General features: G+C 43.9%; 1 protein-coding gene across 1 annotated transcript in view; it reads right to left on the bottom strand.

Moving 5' to 3' along the window:
* SLC8A3 (solute carrier family 8 member A3) overlaps positions 1 to 22,218 on the bottom strand; it is a 203,796-nt gene that overhangs the window by 117,984 nt on the left and 63,594 nt on the right. The window contains exon 2 of the mRNA XM_067558135.1: positions 19,324 to 21,148. Within this exon, the coding sequence (XP_067414236.1) occupies positions 19,324 to 21,089 (1,766 nt within the window). The 5' untranslated portion in view covers positions 21,090 to 21,148. The remainder of the gene's footprint in view (positions 1 to 19,323; positions 21,149 to 22,218) is intronic.

Raw genomic sequence — 22,218 nt, forward strand, 5'->3', positions numbered from 1 at the left:
CTGGACCCTTGATGACAACGCTGAGTTTATGCTCACCCTTCCTCTTATTCCAAAGATTGGCTCTTTACCTAGACGGAGAATGAGTTGTTCATTCCTGGCACACTGATTCAGGATTAGGAGATCTAGCTGCTCCTTTATTCTTACAATTTGAACCTTTTAGTTTCTCAAGTTCCCTTCCTTTGTAGCAGCTCCAAATGGAGAATGAGCACATGGCTCCTTGTTTGTATTTGCAGTGGTACCAATGACTGCTGCAACCCTCACGTATCAAAGGCTCCAGCCTACTTAGTAACTACCTAGGAAAATCCAGGATCCTGCAGGAAGTGATACTAGGCTAGGCATTCAGAGGAGGTCACTCTCTACTCTCAGTTGTGACTGAAACAATGCTCCAGTGTGGTGTTAGGGGGCTGCACCGTGTTGGCCACGGATGCCATCTTTCAGATAAGAACTAAAACGGAGGTCCTGCACACCTGCGGTCACTTAAAATCTTATTGCATTATTTGCATGGGTCAGAGTGTTAATCTTTGTGTTCTGCCCAAAGTCCAGCTCTGGTTCTTACATCCAGCCTTCCTAAATTCCACCCAGGCATTTCAAATGGCATTGTCCTTCACTTCCTATCCTAAAGTGCTATTTGCTGTTAAACAGCTGATGCCTAGAGGCAGACACATTTGAGTGGTGAATTAAATGTTCCCTTTCTACAATATGGACAGTGCTTTGGGATCCTTCAGTATGAAAGGTGCAATGCAAATACAAGATGTTTTTAATTGACTCATGAAACAGAATAACCAAATAACATTACCTCACATAGGTGTTCCCTATGAACAGTGTTTGGAAAACTAGGCAACACTGGGATTGCCACTGTCTCACAGTCTAGTTACAAAGGAAACAAACAGGATTGGTTGCCCCTGGAATTCAAAAATTTTAAGGGCACCCAATGTACAAGTCACTCGGTAAAAAGGAGTGTTTGGGGATCATCTGCTGATGCTGCTCTTCAGAGACGCCTGCTTGCTGCTTTGTTGAACTACTGATGTCATTTTGAAGAGACAGTAACCCCACCGTGATTTAGTGGGGGCAGATGTGAGTGACCATTGCAACGTGCTGCAAGAGCATATTGAAAAGAAAATCCCTCACACAGACCAGGAAAGGGCCTGAACTAGTCACAATTTGTTTTACTCAAAAGTCTCCCACTTGCCCTAGTAATGACATGACACTTGAGGACCCATGTCATCTACTTCAGTGGTGCTCAGCCTTCTTCCACATGGGAACTAATCTGACTGTGGTATTTTGCTGCAGCCCTGACAATCCAGATATCCTTTGGACTTGTGGGATTTGGGTCATAGCAAATAAAGAGCATTGCTGGGTTTGGATGCTGAGGGAGGGGACTGGGACTGTTAAGTGCAGACAGAGTGTCTACCCTTCATGCCACCCCTTCTCTTCCCTTCTTTTCCCTCCCCTCCATGCAACACTCAACTCTGGGGCAGTGCTGGTTGAAGAACACATTACTTCCCCCCTGAACTGAGCTCTATGTGGGCAGAGAATGGGGGAGAAAGAAGGTGGGGTTTGAAAGCTGCCATAGAGTTGGTGGTGAGGACTGGCGTCAGAGCAGAGACACGGGCTGGAAAGCTTCCTGGGCTCCAGCCAGAACCTAGCTCATGTAAGATTATATGTATTTCCCTCCCAAAACCAGTGGGGTGTGACCCTGCAGGTGTCATACCTCAATCCACTTCCAGGTCATGCCTGAGATGCCCTGATCAAAGGTGCTAACCTTCTTCCAACCTTATCCTATCCTACTAACAGAGGCCAAAGAGGCTCTAGGGAAGTCACTCTCATCCATTTATTTTTGCATTACAATTTTCCTGGTTCCCTTCTTTCATTCTTCAGCATGCACAGAAACACACCTAAGCGCTCTTGAACTGCTACAAATTTCAGCCCAGGGGCCCTGCCCATAAGTGCTTCCACATGTAATTATCTCCTGAGGACAGAAGAGCTTTGCTTAACCATGCTTGCTCCCCATCCATCTCAACTGACTCAATCTCCACTGTGCTTCCAGAAAAAGATTTACACTGAGATTCAGCTCAGTTTCCCTGTCTTCCAATGGGAACAGGTTTTGTTCTCTCAGTCCCTTCTCAGAGAACAGTTCCTTATGCTCTTTGCTACTTCTATCAAGCATTCGAGTGGCATCCAACTCACGCAGAGCTAAGGGATTTGAGGCTGTAAAAGACATTTTAACACTGACAGCCAGTAATGTTAAAGCATTAGCATTAACTACAAGCTGGTGACAGGTATTGGTTTAGTTATTCCTCTGGAGTGAAAGATCCTTTGGAGACAGGCATTTCAGAATGCACAGTTGAAAGAGGAAAAGGGGGCAATTCAGATGAGCAAGTGCATCTTTCAAACTCATTCAGGCTAAGAGGGGCAATTTCATCAGGGCTCATTTTAACCACAATGCTGTTGGAAGTTGGCGAGACCATTACCCCATTTGAGTTCCATTGTGGGTGGGGAAATTCCTCCAGTTCCAAGATGATTTCTTTAGAAGGCGAGAAGCACCTTCCCCTTCCACCCACCCTCACTTTGCTTTGCTTTTCACTGTAATTATTCTAATTATCCTATTACCACTCAGCTTCAGTGTTGTCGGAAACACTGTCCTCTTCCAAGTGACTGACCGGCGGTACCTCTTCCAATGAGATTGGGCAGGCAGCCCACCCACCTAATTTCTTGAACAACATTACTTGCTGGGGCAGATTAAGCCTGGAGGATATAAGTTTGCAAATACATGTACATGCTCTCAGATACAACGCCCCCAACATTTCCTACTGGGTAATCACATTCTACCTAATTGAAATTCCGGTATCCAATTCAAATTCTCCTCCCATTTCAGTACACTACAATATTCTTCACTTTCAGGCCTGAGCAGTTTATAACATCGCTGAGTGCTGTTAAACAGGTACTGCATTTCACACCAAGAGTGGCTGCATTCCAGTGATGACAGCAATTACTTCTCTCTCACACAAAGGGTATGGTCTGCATAGAAATTTTGTAACATATCATAAGAGAGGAGGGAAGAAGGGAATTTTGCCCATTATAAAATCCCATCCACGCAGCACACTGATTTTAGATTAATCATCCAACATAGTGTAAAGGGCTAAAGAGAAGCTCAGCTGTCTCCTTTAAAATCCCAGCCTTTCCAGCAAAGCTCAGAGTGACCAATATGATCAGGGAAGGCTCTGATGGCAGAGAAGGGGGAGGTGTAGGCCCTGGCGTGTGGTACATGTGTGCCTTTAACAGGTTTATTCCGCTGGCTGGGATTCCTTTCAGAAGCATTTGGGTAAGTGCTGTACACTGCCGAGTTCAATCTGTGCTAAGCAGATTAGTTCCTTACCGGTGAAAGGTTCTGGGCAGCAGTATAGAGTTGCTCACCATGTGATATGAGGGGGTTGTCATTACGTTTCACAGATATGATATAATTATATGTTCCCTGGAGGGTACTTCTAATTGAATTATAGAGTGTCTCACAAGCATTCCGGGCAGTGGTTAAAGGAAACTGAGCAGTTCTCTTGCTGCCTGGAACAGCGCAGAGCCACCCTATAATTCATTTAGAAGTACCCTCCAGGGAGTGTATTCTTACTTCATGAGCTAGTTTATTAAAACAAACCAAAAAAAAGAGATTGAGGGCTTCTGTCTTTTTAAAAAGATTTTGGTTTTATTTTTCCAGTTCTTCAATGGAACCCCACTGTGTGTCCACCCCTTGGAATCCGGTGTCTGTAAAATGGAACCACCTGTTCAGCAAAGGAGACCTTTCTATTCATGTTCACGTCTCTCTGAATCAATACTGATCTGACTCCCCTGCATGGTGTCGAAAAGTATAATGCTGCTGGAGGGGCCTTATTTCAGCCAGAGGTAGAACAGAGGTGCTAACCACTCGTGGTAAAGACATCAAGACAGTACTCCAGTTTCCTGGCCAAACTCCAAATTAGGTAATTACATTTGACCTACCTAATATTTCCCTTTGGCTTCAATTGGATACAGTATTTGCCGGCACTTCCTATCCTGAAACACCACGGAGAGCTGCAGTGCCTTGCTAACCAGTTACCATGTTACAGCCAAGAGGGAGTGGGAATGATCCTGTGGTAGATTAACTGACCATAAATGTGTGATCTGGGGCCAGAATGTTCAAACTAGGAGGCCCAAACTTATACTCCTAAAGGCATAGTTAGGACCCTAAATTCTGCCACATATCTTTGTCCTAGATTTTGAGTTCATTCCATCTCTCTTATCTATTAGTTATTCCAAGTAAACTCTACCGTTGGTCTTGGGCAATCAGCTGTCCAAGTTTGCCTAGAAGACTGGACAGAGGGAGGGTAATGGCCCCACCTCTTCCCCCCACTCTTTGTCCCCTTTGGCGCATTATGCACTCCCAGGGGTTCATTTAAGTAGCACTCCCTGTTCTCTTCCTCACGTGCTCCCCTACTGTTGTGCACAACTTGCTGGCAACTGGGGCAGATGTTGCACCTGTTACGCCTTTTCCTGATGCTGTGTGCCACACAAAGGATGGGAGAAGCAGATTCCTAGCCTATGTATTAGCTTCCTTAGGGAAAAGATAGACTTCTCAATGATATGCAGCTGGTGCTAATGACCTAGTAAAGCCTCCCACAGTTCCGAGTCCCACTAATTGCATCTCCTCTTCCCTTTCTAACACTGTTCCATCAGACCGCATGAAACCTTTTTATGCCAAGCACATGAGAATCATGAGATGTGGAACTCTACAGATGTAGCCCCAAAGTCACCTCTAAGACAAACAAACACAGCTGCACTGACTTCAACAGTGCTGCCCTCTGTTATGTCAGAGATAGCTAGGATCCTAACATACTCCACTCTGTTACATACTCAGATATTGTTCTCTGACCCAGTTATCTGAAACTGATCAAATTCAAGGAGGCTGGTTCACGGGTAAGCAGTTCATCAGCTGTTAGTTTGTATGTTTGGAAAGAGAGCACATTCCCAACTTTATCCACTCTATTTTTTCAGCTGACAGCACATTATCCTGGAAAAATTGCAAAATTACTCCTGTTCTATACCCCATATTCCACTGGAGAAAAATTATAATGAATCCTTAAAGTCTCTCTAGGCTAATGTCCTTAAAAATACATTTTGATGTCTTGGAGAACTATTCAGTGCTAAGATGGCTTTGTAAGGTCAGCAAATTATTCCTGGTACATTGCATTCTGCCACTGCTCTCCAGGTGTGTCTTTACAGAGAGAGAGATGGGAGTGTCAAAGCAACATGAACAATTAGATGAGGCAGAAGAGAGAGATTTTCTGACTGACCCTAATCCTCTAATTCTGGAGGGAAGGCATATAAAGCAGAGATTAATTTAGCAGAATTACCGAGTTGAATATATGAATATTTATCATGTGGTAAAAGAGGATACAAACACAAGGCAAGACATTTGTTATGATTTATATGGGTGTGGAAATATTTTTGTTTCTCTCATTGAAAGAAAAAAAGGTAGAGGCAAAAAGGAAAGTTCTACAGCGACTCGTTTCCACAACATACATTTCACGTGGTATGAAGAAAGTAAGTCCGTGAATAAACTGTCCCAGGAGGGGCTCATTGGAAAGGATCCCAAGTGAAAGCACACCAGCTTCTACCTTGGACAGTGCACTTGGGGATGGGAGGAGTAAAGAAAGAGAGGATAAAAGCTGTTCTCTCCCAAGCATCTCTTAACCCCATTGGATTCAGAAAATACTCAATGCAAGGTAGATATCAGGAGGCTAGAACCTCAGCCTTTACTTAGGCTCCCTCAGTCACCAGGAATGGCCCATCCTAAACTCACTAACGTTTGGAAGAAGCCATAGAGGTGGAAATTATTTCCAACACTTCTTTGGTCATGACTTGAATGGGTAGTGTGAAATTATTTGTGACTACAGGAAGAAGCTGTGGAAGTTGTTAGAGGTTTTCAGTCCTGAGAAAGGATGACAATCTCACTCTCTTCATTGTCTCTCCTGTGACACAGCTAAGCACAGAAGCAAAGTAGGTGGCCAAGGAACAAAGAGAACACAGCTAGACCAACACAACTGAATGAAGACTAGACAAAGGAAAGAAGATTTAGCAGGGGTAAAGTATCTGCAATGTGACTTGAGGTGGAGAAGATCAAGACAGGATAGGTACAGCTAGCTGATAACTGGCAAGAGTTAAAGAATAGGTACTTCATCTAGGGAGAACAGGTCTATGAACCAAGTAAGGAAATAGAAAATCCTAGTGCCAGACTCCAACTCATGTTCCAGCCAGACCCAGCCAAAGGGCCTAATGTGCACAATAGCCATCCAGGTCTGACTGCATCTGAGCCTCAGCTGCAGAAAAATGGGCAATAAATTCTGACACATAGAGATCCAGGAAATGAGACTGGGGGAGAGAGTTTGGAATGGCCACAAGAGCCAGGATCCATCTCTTAAACATCTGTAAATCATTGGCCCAGATTCTTCCTAGGTTTAAAATTGCTGACTTCACTGGAGCTAAACCAAGGATGAATTTGGTCCATTGTGTCTATCTTCCCTATAGTCATGCCATTCGCTATTTGTTCCTGTATATTCTGAGGCTACACCAATTATGAGAACTACAGTGTATAGCAATGAGTTTTGGAGCATGTAAACCTGGTGTAACATCCTTTAGTGGTGGTTCCATAATGTTATCTAATATGCTTTTGTGGTATCTCACTGCCACACTATCTAAGAGACCCTAGGCCTGCTGGGATCTTGTTCTGTGCAGCCAGGCATTAACTCATCACAGGCACATCCTAACGCACTTACTCATAGACTTTAAGACCAGAATGGATCATCATGATCATCTAAGTCTGACTTCCTGCACATCACTGGCCCATGACCTCTGGTTGAGTTACTGAAGTCCTCAAATCTTGATTTAACAACGTCAAGTTGCTGAGAATCTACCATTTACTCTAGTTCAAACCAGCAAGTGACCCATGCCGCGGAGAAAGGCGAAAACCCCCCAAGGTCTCTGCCAGTCTGACCTGGGGGACAATTCTTTCCGCACTCTACATACGGTGGTCAGTTAGACCCTGAGCATGTGGACGAGAGCCACCAGCCAGACACCTGAGAAAGAATTCTCTGTAGTAACTCAGAGCCCTCCCCATCTAGTGTCCCATCTCTGGCCCTTGGAGATATTTGTTCATAGCAGCTGTGGACAGGCCATAAACCAATCTTACCATACCATCCCCTCCATAAACTTGAGATTCTATAGAAGCCCCTACAGCACGTTTGGTCCCCAAATGTTTTTGGTCCATGCCCCTCCTTATCTGGTCCGCACTCCCCCCCAGGAGCTGGGGGCTGGAGCTACGACTGGGGTCGGGGCCAGGACCCATAGCCAGGAGCAGGGCCGCATCCAGGAGCAGGACTGGGAGCCAAGCCTGGGGGTGTGAGGTGGGGATAGAGCAGGGCTGGGTGGTGCTCCCTCCCTGCCCAATGTGGGGGCTGGCCCAGGCCCCACCATATCCCCCTGAATGCTCCTCTGTGCCCCCCTGGGGGGGGTGCCCCACAGTTTGGGTACCACTGCCCTACAGACAACATTCCATGCTAACAGTAGAACTAATGACTGCCTGACTCTCCCACTAAAGAAATAAACTTTAGAAACATTCACCCCACATGACTGGATGAGTGGAATTTTGCACAGCTGGGTTAACACTCCTACTTCTAAGAAAAATTATAGTCAAGATTTCAGTTTTATATTCAATCTGAAAGATGGCCTGATTAGCAGCACATTTCCACTCTCCCCGCCCCATACACCCCAACATAATTGGACCTTAGTATTAAATTAAGGGTATGTCTACCCTGCAATCAGCCGTGTGATTGGAGCATGTGTAGGCAAACCTAGAGTCAGAAGGCACATTGCTCCTACCGAATCACACAACTAGTTCCATCAGCACCTTGATTTTCTTTGGAAGTCTCCTATCCATGCACTGAGCAGGGCCAAGCCTCCTTCATTTGTAAGAAGGAAGCTCAGGTTGCTGTAAATGGAGATGTGATGGCTGATTCCCTCTGGATTAATGAGCTTGTAGAAAGGCATCCTACTACTACTTTTTTTCCAAATGTCAGGGAGTATTTGGGTAAAACAACTCAAGGTATCAGCACAAGTGGGTGCATACGCCATTCATTCTCCGTGCTGCTCTGCACACTGAGTCATTTCTTTTATTGCTACAAGGGCCGTTTCAATAGTATCAGCACCTCCAAGGCTACTGTTGGCTCCTCAAGGAGCTGCCTGGGCCTCCTCTCAGGACAGGATGCTGTTTCTCTCAACACCTCCCTAATGGGGGGGAAAGTGTGGTCCTACTGGTTAGAGGACATAGATGGGCCTCATTCTCCACTGCCTTGCATCTTCTGCAGTCACTTACACCCGTGCCACGTGTGCCCAGTCAGAATGGTAGCATTTTACACCCATTCTTTGGGGATGTAAATGACTATCCACAAGAGACAAGACAGTGGAGAAGGAAGCCCATTCTTGGTACCCATGCATTGTATCTTCCTTGCACCTCTTCACCTTCCTCCAACACAGAGTCACGTAGGTTCTCCAGATCACCTAGATTGAGGAGGTGAATTGTTGAGGATTCTATGTGCAAATCAAATTCTTTCAATTCCGTATTTCTTTCCCTGAGGATCCAGAACCGTCTCAAGAAGTCCACAGTCAAAATTGAATGTCAGGTCTCATTACACATCACCCAAGCCAGCCAGTTCCTGGCCCTAACCCACCACAAAGACACATTTGTCAAAGGATGACACTGTGACAGACTGGAAATATCCTGCAATATCCTGGACCAATATTATGGAATTAAGATTAACTTAATTCAATAAAGTTTAACATTCATGAGTTAGGTTTAATACCTTTAGGATCTATTGCATGCAAAATGCAAATGTTTATGTACTATTATGGAATTGTGGTTGGAACCTCTTGAGCAGGAAGACTGGATTAACTCATTCTCAGGGAGCTATGAGGAACTTCAAAGGACTTTTTGGAATAATGTGCATAAAGTGGATTTCCAAGGAAATACCTAGGGGGTAAGGGGAATGCCAATGACCCACTTTGGAGCCATCCTTTTGAAGCTACATCCTGGGAAGAGAAAACAATTGTCTGCTCATTACCTGCTCTGGAAGTTCACAGATCTTTGATCTGAAGTTGTCTAAAGAGTGGACTACACATGTCATGAGTGTGCTTGGTCTGAGCTGGAGCTGTGATGAACTTGCAACCACAATGAAATCCCTTGAGTGGAGTTCTGAAAGACTGCTCCAGCCAGGGCCCAGGTTAGGGTTGGAGTGAGCTCTGATAAGCTTATTAGCATGTATGTATGTTTTATTATTTTTAATATGTTTTCTCTCTGATGCCTTTACCTTTTGATGGGCTGGCATAGGAAGTGCTGTCTGGTACCTTATAATGGTGGGTGATTACTCTGTTGTTAGTCTCTGAAGGGAAAGTAAACCAGCCTATTTAGGCAGAGTATCTTGCTGAAAACAACACAATGATGACAGGGAACTGGAGATATCCCAGCTGGAGGCAGAAAGAACTGGAGGCAGCCTGGAGATATCCCATCCAGGAGGCAGAAAGACATGGGTCTCCACCCAAGAAAGGCAAGACCTGAGGAGCTGGAAGCCTGAGGGTGGATGGTGCCCTTGCTATACCATAGAAGGGAATACAGGTGGAGGTGCCAAAGACTGTGGCAGGCACTACCTAATAATAAAAATCTAGGAGCAAATTCTCTTCATCCTAGTGTGCAGGGAAAACAAAAGGAGAGTCTGTACATCAGCCTTTGAAGGCATGTGTGCAAAGTGCATGGCTGCCAACTTTTCAAAAGCCATAGGGCTGCACCATGTGTCACTACCACTCACATTTCATTGAGACACTTCAGGTAATCAGATTGAATTGAACTGAACCCAACCCACAGTAAATTAGTTTTTGACCTGCATTGGGATTAACCTTTTTAATCCACTTTGGGGCTGCCGATTTTGGCATGGGAAAGTTCCCAGCGCTCTCTCTAGAATTATGAATACACGTCTCCACAAAATAGTCTAATCTCTTCCGCATCTGGGGCCCGATGCTGCAGGGTGCTGAGCACTTTGTACTCCCACTGACTTCATTGCTAGTTGAGTGAGTTAATACCGCGCAGGATCCAGTCCACATTTATGCCTCGCTCTCTAATTTGAATTTGACTAAAGGCTGAGTTTAAACTGGGGTTTTAAACACCCCCTTATTTGATGCATTCACATAATACAGCCAAATGCCTTTGATGGGCAACAAGTCATAGCCCCACACAGGATGTCATTTGTTCTTCTCGTGGACAGGTGGCACGTATCTCTACTCAACACCTGTCACCAAAACTATGAGAGGGTAAAGGTCAGCTCAGTGCTTCTTTTGTTCACATGATGGTCTCAGTCTCATATTTCTGCAGCCTGATTTTATACGCTCCTGTGACACTCCACCAGCACCTCATACTAATTCTCAGCTGGTCGGCCCACACAGAAATCTCGGTGGAGTGTAATAAATATACACGGCTTGAGTTAAGTTATGTAGGAATGAGCAGTCTTAACAATACCTAAGGGAACTTCAGAGCAAGAACTAAACAGAACATCTTTCACACTAGTGATATGCTGGGAGACCACCAGCACACATTGCTAAATTAGGGCTTGGGAGAAACTTGTTGCATGGAGTGGGCAGGAATTTGGACAGGCAAGTGGGCTGACTAAAGCTAGGGAGCAGATGTGCTGGTGCCTTCTTCTTTCGGAAACCATCAAACCTGGCAACAGAATAGCCCAGGGACTGCTCCTTTAAGAGCATTATATAGGAGCACAATGTCCCGGGGCAGAACCAGAGAGCAGAGCTGGTACTATACTACTTTATCTGAGTAAGAGATGGAGCCCAAGATCAGAGTCACCTCTCTTTTATTAGAGAAGGATGAGAAGGCAAGAGTGAGTCTGCATGCTGATGGGTGAGGTGAGGGTAAGAGGAAGAGACTGGAGGGATAAACTAGAAGTACATGATAGATAGCAACAAAGCTGTGGGAAGGAAAAATGTGAATTCTGACAGGGAGAGTAACTAACCCTGGGAACAAATGAACCAGGAGAGATGGTAAATTCTCCATCACTTGGGGTCTCTAACAAATATTTCCATCTTTATTTTAAAGAGATGCTCTAGTTCAGCCACAAATTAAGATCATAGCAGGAATTACCGAGGGATATTCTTGGGCCTGGTAAGCACAAGGTCAGATTAGATTATCATAATAGTTCCTTCAGGTCTTTCCAAAAAAAAAAAAAATATATATATATATATATATATATATATATATATTATTCAATTAGTCTGAAATCACCCCAGCCTACAACTAGCCAACACAGGTCTCTGAATTAATTTGGAGCATGTCACACCTTTGATTTCTGTGATTAAAATTAAAATGGGGAGAATAAAATAAACTGCAATTAAAGTTGTAAAACCTGGAGTAATGGAGAGAGTTTTTCAGACCATCACCCACAACCAGTAATCTAAGGGTGGGAAGAAGCCCATCGAGTCTGAGATGGCTCATCATGGTGTTGAGTTATGGAGGAGGAAGAACCTAGGACAGGAAGAGCCTCCCAACTAGACAACTGCTGAATCTCAAATCATCACAGTCTCAGCTGTGTGGTCTATCAACCTGAAAATGGCACTGTTTCCTGCAAAAGTGAATTATAGAAAAGAAACAAGTGGCTACATCAAGCTTCACCATGGTCTTTTCCAAACAGCTAATAGTCAGCCACCTCATTCCATTTTCCTTCCTCCCCCCGGGTCCCCTGTCCTCTGAACTTCCTGTGTTCTATGCAATTGCTTTAGCAGGCAAGGAGGTGATTTTCAAAGCCCAAATAAAGGGGAATATATTATTTGTATTGCAACAACACTTAGTGCTCCAGCCCCATAGCGCTAGGTGCACAAATGGCAAGAAGACAATCCCTACTCCCCAGGGCTTACATCCACATGTGTAGTGATTCAGTATGGCAGCCCCAGCCTCTCACACAGAAGCTGGGTGGCAATGCAACTCAGACTCAAAAATCTCTGGGGAGAAGTGAATGAGAAGGGTCACATGTACCTTACAAACAACCCCTGCTCCCTAGTAATTGTAGTTATTCAGTGCTTCAAAAAAAATGCATCCCCAAAAATATTGAAGGGCAGTGTTGTTTAGGCCACAGCCAGAGCTCAGTCTTAATTGAGGTCTCCAAAAATGATTTTGTTAGTGGAGGAACAGGAAGTAGTAGATCCTTTCAGCCTCTCCGCTACATATGCCTTTATTGCAAGCTTTGCATAAAAACCACACACAAGTGGCCACATGTTACCACACGTTTCATCCAAAATCTCAGTGCTGCTTGCTTTGCTGAGAGGGTTAGAAGACCATTTGCTACCAGTTTAACATTACAGCTTCTTCTGACACCTAATACCCCTTTCTGATCCATAAAATACTGCTTACAAAACCTTGAAATTGTGGCAAATAGCTATGCTGCTGAGGGAAAGAAACTCTTCCTTGTCCCCAACAAAAAATTAATCTCCAACCATGCACCACTGTGGATCCCACAAACATCTCCAGTACTAATGATGAGGGCAAGCAACCAAATGTTTATTGCCCTAACTCTAGGTTGAAATCCGGGAGATTGCAGCAAGGAACATAGATTATAATTTGGCCCGTAGTCTTCCAACTGACATCCAAATTTGCTTCTAATAGCAGATGCATCATTCCAAACTGACCCATAGGCAAATGCAAAAAGGTATACAGCCAAGATAATTATAAATTAAGATCTTGCTAGTAACTGAACGTCTGTGCTGTCACATGAATGTAATTCATAAAGTCACATGTATAAAAAAGCCAAATATCAGAGTAAAACAGCAAGAATTCTGTGGCACTTTAAAGACAAATCTCGCTGTTTTGCTAAAAACAAACTAACACAGCTACCTCTCTGGAAATATCAGAGTGATGGGTGAGGTTGTTGTGTGGATTTATGCTATGTTGAGAGAGTTATGTGGATTTTTTCTGGTGGTAAATGAGCGGTGTGTGCTGTGATTAGCGTGACCAGATGTCCTGAGTTTTGGGCCTTTTTCTTATATAGGTGCCTATTAGCCCCCCCTTTCCCCCCATCTCAATTTTTCACACTTGCTAGCTGGTCACCGTAGCTGTGATGAGGGTAAGTGTGTTTTGAGTTTGTGTGTGCACTGGTTGTACCATCAGGTGGGTGATTGCGTTGACTTGTGTCAGTGGGTTGTGCTGGGAGATGTGAGTCTGCGGGGGGAGGGCTGGGAGCTTTGTATATTTGTGCAGGTGGCAGTTAGGCCAAGTAATCCTCTATCCGTGCAGTCTGCCTCTGACAACAACGGAAAATGTTGCATACATATTAGCCATAGAGTAAGGGTGGAGATTGGTTGAGTTACCTCTTTAGGGCTCTTGGCATGGCATGGATATCTGCCTTACTGCACATCACACAGGCATAGGTCATAAATTCAAAACACTGAGAACTTAAAAATTGGACAGGAGCAGACCACGAATCCCAATGATGACTGCAGCTAGCCATCTGCTGAACAGAAAGCTTGCATCCAGACTTGTAGTTATTTCATTTGCTCCACACGGACTCAGCCAGACATTCTAGGCTTCAGAATGACAATCCCGGAATCTTGTTATACAAATTCCTTCCATGTTACTAGCAACACTATTATGCAAAGCGAAAACCTTAAAACAAAAAACCCACACAGTTTGTTTTGCACCACTGATGCTGTTGGTTTTCTTCCATGACTTTCACTAGAAACTAGATGGGTTGATTTCACTTCTGATTCTCCTGCATTAGCACAGCACTACTGTATTTCAGTTTCAGACGCTGCTGGGTGGGGTAGACTTACATGCCCTCAACAAGCCTCACTTCCCTCCATCTAAAAAATAAAACTTTAAGATATGTCATGGAAATGTTTCTAGTCATCTTAGGGCTTTTGTTTGTTTTGATTTTTTAACCTTTTATAAAACTTAAATGTTGGGCCTAATCAATTTGACTGTATCCTTTTAACAGATTAGAGCAGTGATACTCAGACCTCAGTGGTTCAGGAGCCAAATTAGTGACCAAAATTACCCCAAAGAGCCACAGTAGTGTGAATTCATTATTTCATTTACTATTTTAGGTTCTCACAGCAAACCGACTGACCAAGTATTATTTGTTTATCAACTACAATTGGTTAACATAATAAAAGCATCCCGATTGGTTAATAATTAAATCACACAAGTGTTTTACTATCATGTGCTGCAAAGAGCTGCAGAAAACACATTAAAGAGCCACTTGCGGCTCGCAAGCCTCAGTCTGAGTGTCACTGGACTAGAGATGCTAATTCTCACATCAGATATTTAAGTTATGTAACATGGCAAGAGACAACCAGAAGCGTCTGTGTTAGAAGTTGTCATTTGGAAATAACAAAAGTGTCATTTTATTTTTTTAAATGTTATAACACCATGAGTCTGAGGTTTTTGTGATTACTCACTTTTCTCATTAGATAGTAGAGTGCAGGGTTATGTACTGTGGTACACAGCAACCCACCCTACACACACACACACACACACACACGCGCGCGCGGCAGGATAATAAAAGCATTGTTTCACACATCAGGAGAAGTCAGCTCACTCCCCGCTCCCACCCAATATACAGGCAAGGAAACTTTGACCATATAAGCCTTGAGAGAATTACAGAAGCAATAAGCAAAACCCCGTGGCAGGATCCATATCCCTCTCACACTTTAATTTATGCATTAGCTCAGCTATTTTTAATCCCTCATTCCCTAGGGACATTCCCTTTTTCAAAAACTGAGGCAGTTTGTTTTATCTTTTTAAATTGAAATGAAATTCCCTGAAAAAGAGCAGAGCAAGGGAAAACGTTCAGGGTAATCATCCAGCTATTGGCTCTAGGGATATGATAGAATGCAGTGTTCAGTGCAGAGGTGATGTGGAATTCAGAGCCCCTCACTTTAATGTAGACACTCTTAGGTCTTGTCTACACTAGCACTTATTCTGGCAAAACTTGTTGCCCAGCTTGGTGAAAAAACACTCCGAGTGACATAAGTTTTGCCAGCATAAGTGCTTGTGTGGACAGCACTATGTTGGCGGGAGATCTCTCCCACCCACATAACGTGGCTACACATGCGCTCTTACAGCAGCACAGCAGGACTGATACAGCTGTGCCACTGTAAATTTTAAATATAGACTAGCCCCTACTCTCAAGGTATGTCTACACTGTGGGCTCTGCAGCGATTGATCCCAGATGGTCTCTCCGGTCAATGCCGGTAATCCACCTCCCCAAAAGGAGTAAGGTTGCATTGGCGGGAAAGTGTCTCCTGTTGATGCAACATCATGAAGATGTCACAGTACGACAACATAAGTACGCTGACAGGAGATATGTGAGCTACATTACTGCTGGCGGCAGTGTAGACCAGGCCTCAGACTCCGTTATTGCTGCTTACACTCAGTCTGCCAACATATAATGGAGTCTAAATCAGTAACTTACCCACCAAGAGCCAGAAGCGAGTGTAAATTGACATTTACAGTTCAATTTACAAGCTCTCACCCTTCTCTAGCTTCTTAGCGTGCAAATTACATCAACCTACATAGTCAGAGGGCCTGGAAAACTCTTTAGCGGCACTTCCACAAATACCTACATACACACTTAAGGGAATGTCTACACTGTGATAAAACACCCTCGGCTGGCCTGTGTCAGCTGACTCAGGCTTGCAGGACACAAGCTATAAAATTGCAGTGTAGACGTTTGGGCTGGAGCCTAGGTTCTGGAACCCTCCCCCTTCGTGGGGTCCCGGAGCCCAAGGATCTACACTGCAATTTAACAGCCCCACAGCACAAGCCCTGCAAGCCTGAGTCAGCTGTGTGGGTGTTTTATCGCAATGTAGACATACCCTAAGTGTTTGCAGGAATGGAGCACGTGTGTGTGGGTGTTATTGGTCTTCCTTCCTCCATGAGGGAAAGACCCCTTAACAATGGTACTGCAAAGAGAATAAAGGGGTGGTGGGAAAAGGTGGGGAATCCAATAGCAAATCCATAGTGAGTGAAGATAGGTAGTTTATTGACCCAGTGTTTTCATACAACATGGTGGTGATAAAAAGATCACTCTACCTCCTCCGCACTTTAACATTTGGGATGAGTGAAGCGTTTTACATAAAATAATCATATACATCCCTAAACTAGAGACGAGTCCAATCCAAAACCTGGGATCTGAGCAACGCTGATCTCGGCTAAAGGTCAGATGTGGAATCTGAATTCTCTACCTTAGCCTGTTTCTAGCCTGAACATCTGCCCCAAAACCACCACCACTTTGGTCCCAACTCATGTCTCTGCACTTGCTGTTTCCAGCTGAGTCTGTAAGCTAAACTCTTGCAGTATAGCAACAAAAGCTGTGCTCACTGCACTTTGTGACCAGTGGAAAACAGGAATTATAGAAAAATCTGACTACAACGTCTTCCCTCACAAAGGTTCCAAGAGGCTTGCAGGGCTAAATGCAGCCATGGTATAAGCAAGTGCATCTCCACTGACTTCAGTGGCTTACACCAGCTCAGGATTTGTCTAATGTCTGAATCAACATCTGGAATTGCTAATGCTTATTCAAAGTCAAACTTCAGACATTCGGAGGTTTACCCATGACTAGCTAGTATCAGTTCTCAAGGGCAAGGTGGCTTAGTTACACTATATTTATCCCCCAACACAATTCCATTTTGAAGTACACATGGGAATCTACTGTCTTGGAGTGTGTTCTATCTCCACTACAAAAAGAGAATTGTGATTTGCCTGTGTCAGGGAGAAGTGTTGTAACTGGCGGCACTTGTTGTGAGCAAGTGCATTTGACTCCATCTTGGAGAACAGACTCAAAGATGGTTCTGTTCAATATCGTTTAGCTTAAAGAAGTTTAGTAATAGCACGAACAGGACCTTAAAATGCTATCCTACTTTGTAAAGAAAAAAGTGTCAGTGACAGAGGAGGGGCTGGTTGGAATATTACAGTGTTTAAATTAGTTTTGTCAGTAATCCAGGCTGTTGGGCTCCAACTGCCCCAGTAATATCTACCATGTTGAAGAACTCAGTTAAAACATGGTTGTGCCTCACACCCTTAGAGCTAAACTATGTTTTAAGTGGGTCACACAGCACAACAGATTTTAACTGAATAGATGAGACTGTGGTCTACTTTGTCCAGAGAGTGCAGCTTGAGGGCCAGTTGTAGTAGCAGGGTCTGGCACTGTGACCCATGCATGGTCGCTTTCTCCCTGGAGCAGCAAGCTGAGGACAAAGCTGATCACCACCTTCAATCTTTTATTCAGGCTTGGCATGATTCAATTTGTTTATTTTCAGAATTTTGACAGATCATGTCAAGGTTTATTTTTAAGTATTTTTTCTATTGTTATCGATTTAAATTTTTCACAGTTGCAGGAAAGCATGGGAGGTGTCAGACAATTATTTAATGACAGGAGATGTTGAGATTCAAAAAGTTAAAGCTTGATAACCATTAAAACACAAATTGTCAACATCACCTCAAAATATACCAAGTCTATATCCTTAAGTCAAACTAATAAGTTTTCAATCAACATTTTTCTTTCTTTGCCTATCTGTCAATTCCAATTATTGGTAGAAAGTGTGTGTGTGTACAGTGATACAGATATTTATCACCACAAATCTAATCCTTCCAAGCCTATTTTTACTGTTGGTGAGCTCAGCCAACCAGCAACTTCTGTTCATCTGTCAAGGAAGAACATGCAAGTACAATTGAATACCAGGGTTGTGGACATCAACTGGATTTAAAAAAAATATGACAGGTAGGCACAGACTATGGGAAGATACCAGAGTTCAGGCATCCCTGCTGTGTAGCTCAGTGTACTAGCATCTACATGTATATTGTATAAGGAGGCTTGCTACAGTAATTTCCTTTCCCTGCTGCCATTTGCGAGTCAGCACAATTCTTCCTTTGATTTCTCAAGTGATTGGATGTTAACCAGAAGCACCTAAAGACTCAGCATTAGGGAATGTTAGCATCATGTCCATACACCACCTCCCCCTACTCTCTGAACAGATTCTTCCTCTTCGCCACTAATGTTAATGGAAGGTAGTTAAAGCAATTAGGTCTTTATTACTCACTACTCTCACATCATCAGCTACTTTTGTACATAATGAAACAGCTGAATTAACAGGACTGGCTCACACCATTAGAGGCCATGCAATCCTTTCCCTCCCCTGCCTGGAGGAGTGCTTCTGTTTTGTTTTGTATGAAAACACTAGGTCATGGAGCCACAGGGAAGCGCTGAATTGCAGTGTTTTGGACCATTACTGTAGAATACTGAAGTATTTTTTAAAAGGGGGGAAAGCCACAAGTAAATAAACTCTAAAGGGAAGAACAGTTTACTCAGAGATACATAAGAAGGCTTCCCAAAAGCTGAAAATGTACCACCCCTCCTCCCCCCAATGCCTATGCTAAGATCCATGTACTAAAAAAGTCCTATGGGTAGAGTACTGCCTGGCAGAGGCTGCAGGGGTACACAGACTGGAATTATTTTACATATTATATAAGCCAGCAAGGTGGTGCGCTTTGCTGCCAATCTTGTGGATTCAGCTACCACACGGATCAGCTGGTTGTACAGGCAGAACATGTAGGTGTGTAGTTTGAGGGAGGGGAAGAGCCCTTGCTAGGTAAGTGACGTATAGTTACCTGGAAGTGGATGATTTGACTGAAAACCAAACTACAGGAGGACTTTCCATATCCCAAATTGGCATATTCAAGAGTCCATTAAAAACTATGTAGAGGATTTTTTTCCTCTCCTCCCTCTGCCTTCACTTATAATTAACATTTCTAACACATGGGAAAATCCAGCCCTTAATTTGCTGTCTGCTGGGTGGCAGAGGGAAGATAGGGAGAGAAGATTAATGGAAAAAATCTCTATACAACAGAGTTTCAGTTTAGCAACAATGGGCCTGATCCTACAGCTATTACTCACATCATCTGGGGCCACTCAAAGTCCCACTAACTGGTTTGAGTCCATGATTCTGAGGACTATAGGTCTTCTCATTGATGAGATTTCCAAGTCCCATTTTATAATTCCTGGAGAGGAGGGACAAGAAGTCTTGACCTCTTAGATCCTGCTGTAGGGTTCTTGCCTGGAAGAGGTAAGCATGGAAACTGAAGGAAAGCAGGAGAAAGTAGCCCGTTATCTGTTGTCTGCATTCCCCTGTGATGGAGGCAAACTTGGAGTTAAACATATTAACTGGAACAGGTAAAAGAAATTAAGGGGTACTTACACAGTTTCATCATTCTTGAACTCCAACTCCCCATAAGCATCTTCAAAATCCTCTCCACCTCCTTTTGCTGTCCCTTCTACTGTCCTAAATGGGACTATGACTGTACCTCGAGCACCTGATGTCCTAAGGACTTTGACTTCCATCACACCAATGCTCTCACTGATGTGCATCACATCACACTCAAATGTGAAAATGCCCGCATGGTCATCATCCAAGATAGTCACTGTGGCCACGCAAGGAGAAGCCAGTATGGCCTTTGGATATGGCAAATTGTTGAGCTCTGCAGGTTCCTCAGTCTCAACCACTCGGAGGTTATTAAGTCGCACGAAGAAATGCTCGTCTTCTTCAAAGATGTCATCATCAATGATCCCCACAGAGAACTCCTTCTGGGTCTCCCCTGACTTCAAGACCACAGTTCCCTCTGTGAACTCATAATCAGCACCAGCATTGGCAGAGCCATCCTCCGTTTTGTAATCCACATAGAGGGTTTTGGACATGTCACCTCCTTTCCGCACCACCGTCAGGAGGACGGCACCACAGTTCTCGAGACATTGGTAGGAGCAAGGATCAAAATAAACTTTGGAGATGAATTCCTCAGGCTCATCTGCCTGCAACTCGTGCAAGCTGGTGCTCTTCTTGGCTTGCTCAGCCGCATGCTTCTTCAGAATGTTGCCAGCTCCCGTCATCATTCTGGTAGCTTGGATGCGGTAAAAGGCTCTGCTCTTTTGCTGGTGAGATAAGGCATAGTAATTGGCCATCTCGACCAGCTGGTCCAAGTCCTTTTCCGGGTACTTTTGCTTCAGATCCTTGAGGATCCGGATCATCTCTTTGCGAGATTCATCCACCTCTTTCCCCTCCATAGGCACTAAATTTCCATCCAGAAAGTGGGAGTTCATCATCTTGCCATCCATTTCTATTCCCTTAGGGTGTTCACCTTCTGTCTCAATGATAATGCCCCTGTGTTTGTCAGTACGATACTTTTTGTGCATGTACTTATAGAAAAGCAGCCTTCTATCTGCCACCCAAGCCAGGAGGACACAAAGAGGGAAGAAAAACAGAGTGAGCAAACCTTCCCAGACCTGAACCACACCTGGAGAGAATACAGCAAGGATCATGTACAACCAGATATAAGCAAAGATGCTCCATGCAGATGTGACAAAGAACACCCTCAGGTGTTTTATCTTCCTGGTTTCCCCATCAGGGATCACATAGACGCAGATGGCTATGATGATAAACATGTTGAAAGCTGCACTTCCAACAATGGTAGAGGGCCCCAGTTCTCCAGCGATGAATCCGTGGCCACACACCTCTATCAGAGATAGAAGAATCTCAGGAGCAGAAGAACCTAGAGCCATCAGGGTCAGGTTGGAAACAGTTTCATTCCAAACCCGAATGGTGGTCGTGGTGGTCTCCCCATTTGGTTTTTTTATTGTAATCTCTTTTTCTTGTGATGTAATGACTTCTATTGATGCCATGAAACGATCTGCAATGATGGAGACTCCGAGGAACATGTAGATAAGTGCCACAAAATAAACAATAACCCTGGCAATTTTGTCCCCAAGCGATGGGTTTTCTGGATACCATATTGGCAAGATAACACCCTCCTTGCAATCAGAAGATCCTGAGCATGTGCTGTTTTGTCCTGTACTTAGAGACTCTCCCGTTGTGCCAGCATCCACCTGCAAACCATGCAAAAACAGCACAAAGGTAACCAGCCCAAAGTGGAGGAAGGCTGAGGTGAGAGGCTGCAACCTTAACCACGCCATACACAAAAGATTTGACTTCCACTGTGTAGATGCAACAGTCTTCTTAAAACGCCAAGTATCTGAAATGAACAAAACAGAGATTGCGGGGGAAGCATGAGACAGAGGCAAACAAGATGTGATGTTTTCATATACACACTTCAATATGTCACTACTGAGGAATCCTAGTAGAAATACATGGGTTGTCTCACCGCCACTTAGAAAAAGTTATTCACCATTGGTTGAGACTCTTTAAATGTAAATCACAAAGAGCAATGCTATCTTTGAAGGTCAGCTGCTGAAAAGACAGAGGAACTGATACACAAGTGACTGAGAGGGGAATAATTTATATTAACCCAATTCTTGACCAACAATTTACTAAGTTTAGGGACCAAGTACCCAGTTACAAGTATCCCAGTAACTCAATGGAGGTCTGTAGAAGTCAGATGAATTTATAATAAATTACACCACCCTCATCCAACTTGGTTTAAGGGTCAAAGAAATTACCTACTTCACCTCCCTCTTCCCATTACTTAAAGGTGATGAAGTGGCTCCAGGGACTGGTGGTGACACAATTAGCACCACTTAACGCTGTTGAGTAGCCGATATATGAAATTAGTAAGCAGGTCTAAGGCCAGCAAACTAGGTGAGGTGTTCACATGACCAAACTACCACCACTATTGGCACCCTACTGTATTTTGTTAAACTCATTGCATTATATGCTAATAGACCTTCCACTTGTTACCAATTGGATTTAAACAGTACACACCACCACAAGACTGACTGAAACAGAACAGCCTCGGTATGCTTCCTGAGGAATTTGATAGCATGGTGAGTTAATTTCTTATGGACTCTGCGAATCTGAACATGGAACCTCAATCTTAACAGTAGGATTTTTCAAAAGCACTTAAGTATCTCAGGACCACAAGTCCCACTGGACTTTCAATCTCCATTGATTTCAATAGGATTTGTACTCCCAAGTCACTTAGATGCTTTTGAAAACCGCACCACAAGTTCCTCAAGTGGCTAAAGAGCACTGTGTCTATTCCAGACAGAACTCTAATGTTATTGGTGTAAACAAATGCATTGCAAATGGCTATTTTATCATCATCTTGTTGTGTCACTCACTTCTTCCCAAAAGCAGGCACAATCT

The sequence above is a fragment of the Emydura macquarii genome, unplaced genomic scaffold, assembly GCF_026122565.2.
Source record: "Emydura macquarii macquarii isolate MOO-44397 ecotype Brisbane River unplaced genomic scaffold, CSIRO-AGI_Emac_v2 contig_1876, whole genome shotgun sequence".
Classification (NCBI taxonomy): Eukaryota; Metazoa; Chordata; order Testudines; family Chelidae; genus Emydura; species Emydura macquarii.